The sequence below is a fragment of the Pectinophora gossypiella genome, chromosome 9, assembly GCF_024362695.1.
Source record: "Pectinophora gossypiella chromosome 9, ilPecGoss1.1, whole genome shotgun sequence".
In the NCBI taxonomy this organism is placed as follows: domain Eukaryota; kingdom Metazoa; phylum Arthropoda; class Insecta; order Lepidoptera; family Gelechiidae; genus Pectinophora; species Pectinophora gossypiella.
The window spans coordinates 2,136,142-2,145,839 of record NC_065412.1 but is presented as its reverse complement, the minus strand read 5'-3'; the positions used below and the strand labels follow the sequence as shown (position 1 = coordinate 2,145,839).

The window sequence follows — 9,698 nt, the reverse complement described above, 5'->3', positions numbered from 1 at the left end:
AGGTAATTCCGACTTTCTTAGGTACCAGCGACTGACTACACGCTAGGGAAAAATTGTCCTTTCGCCCGCTCATTCGGTTTATGCAAATCAAAAATTATATTAACAAAATGCTCTTTAATTTAACAAACTAAGTTTTCATCTTTAATTACAATTTCTTATATTTCACCTTACGTTTCAAACATTTCGCGTCTACGTTATCTAACAAATCATCGATCGAATTTTTCCTCTTCAATAAACTCGTATCTTCCGTTGGTTGAACTTGTTTTAGAGGAAGCAAACCCACTGCAAATGGGATATCATTTTCTACAGCAGATTCCAAATTGTTACCACTGTTCTCAATCTGTTCATTTTCTTTATTCGCGTCAGAGGTATCCATTAAATCCATTCCTTCATTACTTACTTTGCTTGGTTCAGTCAAATCTATAACAGACTCTTGAAACTGAGAATCTGACGTCGCCTCTCCTTGATTTCCACTCATTTCGTTTCCCGTCATATCATTTTCGGTATTTTCATTTTCCTTACTGCTAATATCCATATTATCCCAACGCAACCCACTAGAACTTATGGAGGCAGACAAATCTTCTGAGTCTTTATTTTTCTGAAGTTCATTTTGCATCCCGTTCCCTTCATCATTGAACACTGCATCAACATTCAAAGAGTCATTGAAGTCCTGCACGTTCGAATCGAAATTGGTTTTGTCTCCCTCGTTACTCTGAATCATGTTTTTCTCGATGTTCATTAGGTCTTGAATGATCTCGTCCCGTTCTTGAGCTCGTTGTTGATTATCCTCGATTCTCTTTGGAGTTGACATGAGACAATCCAGAGCGTCCTCCTTGAAATCAGACGTTTGTGGTAGCTGAAGACCAAAGTCATAGCAGTCTTCGTTTCTCCTTAACTCTTCAGAGTTAAGCGGATTGTACTGCTGTCCCATGTTACCATTTAGGTGAGAACTCTTAGTATCGAGTAAAGAAATGCTGAAATTGGTATCCAAGGTCGTACTCGTAGGACATAGTTGTTCCATAACTCTGGCATCATTTAACTGTTGTTCCTCGTAATATTTCTTGACGTCGTCGCTCATAGATTTTGTGAAGAATTGCATGTCTCCATCAATGCAGGAGAAATCGTTAGATTGGTCCATGTTATTGCCTTCTTGCAATCGAGGGTCAAGCACTACAAAGTTTTGTTGTTCAGCAAATGATTCTAAATTGTCTGGTAGAATAGAGTTCAAGCTGTTAATAGCATCTTCATGTCTGTTGTATTGATTTGTGTCTTTACCGTAGTTACTGCTGGAATATCCTTTCGAGCCCATCAGCATTTCTCCTCGTTCGATTGATTTGGACAAATCGTCTATGCTTTTAATTTCGCTGGGATCGGCTACCTTTTCAATGATGTTAGGTTGTTCGATGACTTCATATTGAATCTCGCTGCTTTGTACCATGTCTAAGAGGACCTGTTCGTTCACGTTTATGTAAGACCCGTCCCCGGATTCGAAGAGTATGGGCAAGTCCGTGGGTAGTCCTGCGCTCTTTAGTGCATTGACGTATTGAGACATGGCGGTGCTAATTCCTGTGTTTGAATCATTTGGATTGGACGTAGCTGTTGAGTAACTGGAAGTAATGGTTTCGTTGCCCATTGAGGGTTCTTTAGAGTAGGATATGGTGGGGTCCAGCACGTTGGAGGATACTGTCTGGTCCATGTACATGAGGTCGTTGTCGATGTTCATATAGTTGTGCGCTGACGATGATTCCGGCCCGCAGATGCTGTTTACTGCTTGAGACAGCGTCACTCGTTCCATGTAGTCCTGTAAAAGGAAAACAACTTTTTGGTTTACTTTTGATGATAGAATCTATCAATCTGCATGACATGTTTTTGTCTACCATTACCATAGTTGGTGTAGAAATGACCTGAGCATAAGTTACTTTAGTGTTCACGAAAGTGGGCAACGAATCCGAGGGGAAGAGATATTCTGCAAGTATGTGTCATGTTGGTAAGCATAACCCGTACCTGCATGTGCCGGGACTGCAAATGCTTCAGCTGGTGTATGGCCTTGCGCGAGTCCTGCTCCCGACGCAGCAGCGCGCGCTCGGCTGCCCTGCCCAGCGCACCCGTGCTGTCCCAGCCGCCAGCTCGCTGCAAACACTGCTCACTTTAGACAATGCCACACGACACTTCGTACACAACACCTACCTCGTTTTACACAGACACTACACGTTGACGTTATCGTACACGTGCATCTGCGTGTGTGACGTCTGACGCCCATACGATTGAAGTAGACCGAGGGGGTGAGGTAAAACTAGCTTAACCGCTGGTGGGGAGCGAGGAATTACTTCAATTTTCTATCGTTAACACTTTCAGGGACGATGTTTCTGCTACAGCACGCTGTATGACTACGTGTGTGGTACTAGAATGCATGAAAGTTGAACAACCAGTATTGTGTCATTACCTACTCGAGTATATAATTATTCCAAAATACAATGTAATGGCAGAAGCATATATCAAAAATATTGTTGCTTGATATGTGGATCACATTATGTAGATATAGAAAAATATTGCCACCTATATTGCTTCTCTTTATTTTGATCACAATAATAATGAGCGGAAGATGTTATTGTGCCAGGGTGTAATAAAAAGGGTCTTCATTTATACTCAAAAACAAAGATAAAAGATGCATATGTCTGTTATCCATGGCATTAGAATGTTAAAGTATGTACAGCGCCATCTATATTTTAAGGAACGTAGCCTGGAAAGTCCCTCATTGGACGAAATCCTCGATGTAACTCGCGCCACGTGCGGCGTGATTGCCGTGCAGCGACTGCAGGATGTTTGTAAGGTTCTCCAGAAGAAATGGTGAAAACCTATTACAAAATGCAGGTAGACGACTAATATTCAAGCTTAGGGCGTCAACTTACCCTGACACTGGGTCGGCCGCGACGCGGTTTGATGGCGCGCGGAGCATCCGGGTACTCGACGCCAGCTGAGCCGCCGCCACCGTTCTCTATGTCGAAGGGGATGCGTACCACCATGTCCTGTCAAATGAAAATGTGTCAAATCTATTTCTATGAAGTAAATTATTACGACATTGGTGCTAATTCCAGTACGGTCACGAGCATTAATATGTATACACTTTGGTACCATGTCACATTAACTTTTTTGGCAAATTGAACTGTAAGTCTCACTAAATGTCAAATACGTTAGTGCGACAGAGTCCTAAAGTGGGTACATTATATTGCTCATGACTGTACACACCTTCTAATTTTAAGTTATACCTTTAATTTTCTTATCCGCAGAAAAGGAGAGGGACGGGTAATCGACAGTCATATTTTTTTGGAACACACGTCAAGCGGTATACACACCGGGTCATTCATTCATTCACTCATTCATTTTAAAATAACTGTCAATCATCCGTCCCATTCTTTACGGTGGATTAGAAAGTGAAAGATATAATTTACAGTAAAATTAGCAAGTGTCTGCAGGAATTAGGAGCATTACCTACATTACAGAATGACGTGAATATGAATCTACCTCAAGGAGGCTGTAACTCCCCTACATGTATTAGGGGACTGTGAGCCCCTGATGAGCAAGCGCAGTGTCATCATTGGAGGATACCTAATGACTCCAGAGGCGTTCAAACATACAGATAGAGTAGGGCTTAGATGTGAAAATAAGGCGGGCGGCGATCACAAGAGATCTTACCGGTCGCACAGTAATAGAGTGCATGAAATAATGGATAAGTACACCCCTGCTTGAAAAAATCTATGAACGAAAGATCAATGACCTGTGGTGTGATAATATCCCTGAAAGTGTTATTTAGATATATTACTATAAAAAATTACCTTATTAGGTCTTCCAAGACCTTCAAGAGGTTGGCTGGTGCTAGTCGCAGGCGCCATCTGTGGCGGCGGCTGCGGTGGCTTCGGATCGTTGTTATCCTTTAAAACCGTTTAAATATCAAATCTGCTTCAGTCAAATTTCGATCATTGATTCAGACGAACTACTCCAGTAATAAGATTACACGAAAAAAATAATGACCTGTAAAATAAGTTCCCGTCTGACTCATTTTCACATTGTGGTCCTTTAATTAAGGTAGGTAGATAGGTTGTTTCATATACGTACTATTCCTCCTCGGACACTGCATAAAATCTCTTTGTTACCGTGTGCCGCTTAACGCTTGAGTGCGAGCGAGACACAGTCCGCGCGCCTTTCACTTACTCCTTAGCCGCTTACGACCATTTAAGACTAATACCAAGAGGAGGTAAGGTCGCCCAGTACGCATTGGTGCGGGGTGAGAGTTATGGTGTACTCACCAAAGAAGGGAATAGGGAAGAAAAAGGGTTCCGGATTTTTTTGCTACTAAGTAATTAACAAAGTAGTAGGTATCAAACTATGTTACCCCGAGTCACGCCTCTATTGTCCTTTTATCAAGGAAATAATGACCTAAGTTATATATATATACAGTTAAGTTAAATTATGTATACAATATACATGTAAAAGAAATAAAGAATTAGGTACCTGTGAATGTAAGTCGATTAGCGATTGCGGCGGCCGATTTATCACAACTGGCGGAGTGAACACTGGAAGTTCACCTAAAAAAATAGCAAAGAAGAATAGATTTCACGTCCATTATCATTGGAAACTTATTGAAAAGAAAAAAACAATAAAATCAATGACTTATTCGCAAAGGACTCCACTAATAAGAAAGTAAGATTCGAATCTTGATTCATTTTTACAGTCTACCTTAACTTGTAGGAAGGTAAAATAATATTTGACTAGTTACAATAAATTATGTTATGTCCTAACCTAGTTGCGGCTTAAAAACGATAATAATGTTTTGCTTCAAATACTCACTATGATTCGTGATACCCAAACCTTCTTTTGTTACTTTCGAAAGACCTTTGATTTTCAGAAATTGCGCCGCAGAAACTAACTCATCCAAGTTCTCTTCCAAACACTGCGTTTTCCCGCAATACATGAACTCTACCAGACATTTCAGCACACTAAATCGCATTTTCAATATAATTAGAGGTTCTCCCGTTTGTTTTTGAAGGACTTCCTGGAGAAAATGGCGGAAAATTCAAAACTACTTGTGGCTGATTTTATTCAATATTTATTAACCTATAAGAAATATGATCAAATAAACAGTTATCAACACAGTAATTGGGGATATAAATACCTGGAAATAGGCACTGCTAGCAGCTAAAACGGCCTTGTGAACACGTAAAGTATGCGAGCTACACATTAGAGTCATATCGACTAACGATTGCATTTGCAGTAGTTTTCCAAATCTAGACATCAAATGTTCAGAATAATCTTCATAATGGAGACTATATCGTATAGGCGCCATCCCGAACCGTAAGGGATTTTCTGGCAAATTACTCATGAATTGCACATCGATTGTTGAACAGTCCTTTCGATTGACAGCTTTCGTAGTAACAATAGGTTAGAAACAATTGAATAGCGAAAATAATAATTGAATATTTTTTAAATTATTTATCGAACGTGCAAGAATCCTATCAAAACTAAGTACTCTCACTTTCTGAGAATTTATGAGGAAATATTGTCGTTTTAATTTGGCACTATGTAATATCAAATGTAAAAAAGTTATTAGAAAAAGAAACTGCATATCACAAATTTAAAAATGTAGCAATAAAAGGTGTTTTTTGAGGACAATTAAAAGACGAAACTTTTTAGATTCGTTTAATTCTTTAAAAAATGCAGAAAAAAAATAGTAAATGTTAGAAAATGAATCTATTACAAATTTGTATTTATTGTTAAATGAGATTTGGAGAATAATACCTACTCAAGTTTAAACACAAAGACAATCACAGGATACGTACACTAAAGTTAAGTACAAAAAATAATATTTACGTAGGTATGGACTTCCCAAATGAGTGATTAAAGAATTAAAAGTTTGTATAATATCTAAGAAAGTTATAATATTACGTAATCAGACTGCAGTAATTTGTTAATTATTAAAAATTAATATACTTAAATACAAAATGAAAACTGCTGTATTTGTTTGGAATGTAATTGGAATTGCAGTGATTTGTTCATAAGGCACTTGGAACAAATACGAGATCATGGTCAGATACAAGTTTAGACTATTTTAATTTAACACCAGTTTCGAAGAAACAGAGTAAAATAAAGTCTATAGAATTGTATTATTAAGAAAACAGACATACAATTTGGAAATTCTACTAACATACGTAATTTTATGAGCTATAAAACCATTAAATAGTTCCATAGATTCTAATCACATTTATTATCTTTTTTTAAATTCACAATTAACACACACTTAATCATATTTGAAGGAAGAGTATTTATAGATCTACAAGTTGAAAGAAAAGTAGAGTTATATTCAAATTATTATATAGCTTTTACAAGGACACTGCCAAAATTAAATCTACATAGTAAAGAAAATATCCTTGCAGTATCAACGAGAAAAGAAAATACAAATTTGTAACATTTCCAATACTTTTAGTATCGTTTTAGAAATCATTTTTTATACAATAGCTTTTATGTTTTACACCCTTACCATTCTACGACAAAGCTCATAGACACTGTGCCACAGCCATAAAGCCTTGGCGACATCTTGCACGACTCAAAAATACTGGAACACAGTCTGTTTAATATCTGAGATAGAAATAGAATTAAATATTCCTCATTAATTTATATTTCAAAATGCAAGTTTACCTTTAAAAACCCCAAATAATAAAAAAATAAAAAAAAACAGGCGGGAACATATTTATACCTAACAATTTCTAACAGCGTATTTTTTATGACATTATTATTACAATGTTACATATTAACTATCTTTTAATTTTATTCTCTACAATATTGTCGTACTAATACGTTGGTAAAATATATTCCATCCCAGATATTGCAGAAATAAATTTGTGAAATCAAGGAGTGAATAACAGCCATGACTTTTCTTAAAAATTACAATTTAAGATTAATCCTAACTTTTGTTAGTTCTGGTTAAGTCCAATGTTTTATAGAAAAATATCCTTATCAATAAGACAGCTTAAGTTCGTTTCTTTTATTATTGTATTTGAAATGGTTTCGTTTCCATAGGATTCCTTCGCGATTGTAATTACGGAATTTATTCACAACCAAAAAACATGTACGTGATTTCATTTTTATTATCAGTTGTAAAAATATATTTGCTTTTCTCGTAAGTTTGAAATTATATCTTATCTAAGTATATCATGAGTCATGACACCAATAGAGAAGGTTTGGCAATTTTATCTTTCTAATACAGTGGAAACATATTTGTTGGAGATTTTGACCAATAAATATGCAGTTATACACCACTTGTTGGCACTATATCTAGCCCCCAATAAGACTTCACAAGAGACGTAAGTTGGAATCCTATGTTAACCTTACAATTAATTATTTACAATTTGTATTTTCAGCATTTTGGTGTGGAGTTAAACATCTATTACGACAAAACAGATTGACTCGATAATTGACAGCTATATAAAAAAATAACAATACGTTTTTATTGTACGAAGCACGTTAGAAAACGTAAAGAAAATAAAAATAACTAGAAAATATTTTAAAATATTACATGAACACTTTAAATAGGTATGAGTAAATTTGTACAATACATAGCATGTAGAAAAAATAGAGATTCATTTATAGAGATCGATCAGTGAAACTAGACCATTGCTAGCGGTCCAAACAAGGTGTTCAGTAAATCACATATCTATGTACTTACTACGTAATTGCTGTACTTTTTATAGTAAATAGAAATATTCATAAGTCGTTTGCGAACAGTATGAAGAAACTAACTTTACTAACTTTGACTACTGTACTTATGTATTTATGCACTTTACTAACTGAACTAAAACTGAGCGATGGTCTGTTTCAGTGGCAACGTTAGTCCTAAATATAAAAAGCAAATTACAGTATTTACATCAGCCGGCTTATGCTTAATGCGAATATCCTAATATACACATTGATTAGTTCATAGTTTCAAAATAACTACCTACCACATAATATGTGGAATGTACTAATTGTCGATGATTTTGAGAAATTCCTCTGGGGAGATATGGACGTCGTCTGTGGGCGCGTCTGTCGCGTTAGGGACGGTGTTCTTGAGTTCTCCGAAGGTGTAAGTGGTGCGCTTCTTGTTGCGGCTGGAGAGCCTAGCAGCGGGCGTGGGGCCGGCAGGGAGGGACGCCTCGCAGTCGAGGCTGGCGCGCTTGTTCCAGCAGAACTGCTGCCGCGGCTCCGCGCCCGCAGACATCGGCATCGCCAGCTGCACGCGAGACCTGCATAGCTCGTTGTCACTCAACTGCCGCTGCAACTTGTTCTTGCCCACGACGAGTTGAAACCCTTTCATGTCCGCCTGCGATTTCCCAAGTTCTATCTCGCTGAGCTGCCGCTTTAACTTATTTGTCGCCTCAGTAGGGCTGGAACGCAAAGGTTTATCGACTAGACTATTCTGCCGCGACGTTCTGTTCCCCCGAGAAGAGCCCTTCAATAAAGCTGACTCGTGCCGGCTGCTACCAGACGAGCTGCTTGTGTTAGTATTACACGAGTTAGTGTTTGGGTTGTCCCGTCTCAATGTCTCTATGACATTGTAAAAGTGTTCCAAATCAGATGTGCTGTTATTCCGTGACCTGTTTACGTTGTTTGTACTATGTCTGTGGGGGCGGATCTGAGCTCGAGGTAGATGGCCGTAGCTGCTCTGTCGAGATATGCCGACGGTTGTTTGTCGTCGCGGCATGCTGCAACTCTTCGGAACGAAAGCTTCCTGCGACATTAGAATATTTTCATACACGTGTGCGTTGTTATCCGGGTCCTCTGGAACTATAAGATTCTGTCTACTCTCACTAGTTTCCTTCTTCTGTCCGACCGAGTTGCTCTTTTTATGTCCACTTCTAATTTTCATTTCTGGCATTTTCTTTCCTAACTTACAATCACTGGCACTACGAGGCAATAAATTGGCATACCCGTGGTCTCCGGCTTCTTGGTTTTGTGACTTTTCCACTTTTGGAGGACTTAGGTTTGAGTTTTCTACCATACTCCTGGTGGAGTTGGAATGCTTAGGGGCTTTATTATTGGCAGGAATTGGTTTTGCGACTTCTGCGGAGGAAGTATGTTGAGGAGCGACATCTAAACGCTTCCTATCCACGTCAGGCTTCGAAGACTTGTCCAGAACAACTTTTGTTTTGTCACTCTTGCAAATTTTGAGACTGAATCTGAAGGGTGGCTTGAAAACAACTTGAAGTCTGGTCTTCTCGCCAGACAGTAGGTTAGTTGCACTTTTGGACGGTCTGGTTTTTCTGGTTCCTTTCTGTACTTGTCTATGAGTTCTTTCTGTGAGGCCTAAAGGTATAGATTTGGATTTAGGTATCACTGTTGGTTGTGGCGAACTTAGGAGCCATTTCTGGACTTTAGTTAAAGCTTCGGTATCTTTTGTTGGCGACGAAGGATGTTTCTGCATGGAGCTGTAGTCGATAGTCTCCTTCTTGACTTTAGTTTTGCGCTTTTTGACTTTGCCTTTGTGTTTGGATAGGATGACGTGTTTCGGGGATTTGCCCTCAGCGTTTGTGACGACCGCTGTACTTTCTTTTGTGACTTTGTGACCTTCTTCTGGCTTCGGGGAATTGCTTGGCTTCTGAAAAAATAACAATTATTTAAATTAGTTTCATTCTTCACAGTTTTAGTATTGTTACAGTTATGCCACACAC

At 38.3% G+C, this 9,698-nt stretch overlaps 2 protein-coding genes across 3 annotated transcripts in view; both read right to left on the bottom strand.

Moving 5' to 3' along the window:
- Nucleotides 1-118: 118 nt before the first annotated feature.
- On the bottom strand, nt 119-5,502 carry LOC126369377 (broad-complex core protein isoforms 1/2/3/4/5-like). Of its 2 annotated transcripts, none has more exons than XM_050013751.1 (7): nt 5,171-5,502; nt 4,846-5,050; nt 4,510-4,583; nt 3,834-3,929; nt 2,910-3,026; nt 2,005-2,139; nt 119-1,801 (listed from the first exon to the last, which is right to left on the bottom strand). In XM_050013751.1, the coding sequence occupies exons 1-7, from the start codon at nt 5,375-5,377 to the stop codon at nt 146-148; spliced, it is 2,490 nt and encodes an 829-aa protein (XP_049869708.1). In that variant the 5' UTR covers nt 5,378-5,502; the 3' UTR covers nt 119-145. The 2 variants fall into 2 exon arrangements, with proteins under 2 accessions (XP_049869708.1, XP_049869709.1); XM_050013752.1 differs by having other exon boundaries at nt 2,005-2,130.
- Nucleotides 5,503-5,695: 193 nt separating this feature from the next.
- The window catches only part of LOC126369364 (uncharacterized), a 308,405-nt gene continuing 304,402 nt past the window's right edge, over nt 5,696-9,698 (bottom strand). Inside the window, exon 15 of the mRNA XM_050013716.1 lies at nt 5,696-9,625. Within this exon, the coding sequence (XP_049869673.1) occupies nt 8,012-9,625 (1,614 nt within the window). The 3' untranslated portion in view covers nt 5,696-8,011. The remainder of the gene's footprint in view (nt 9,626-9,698) is intronic.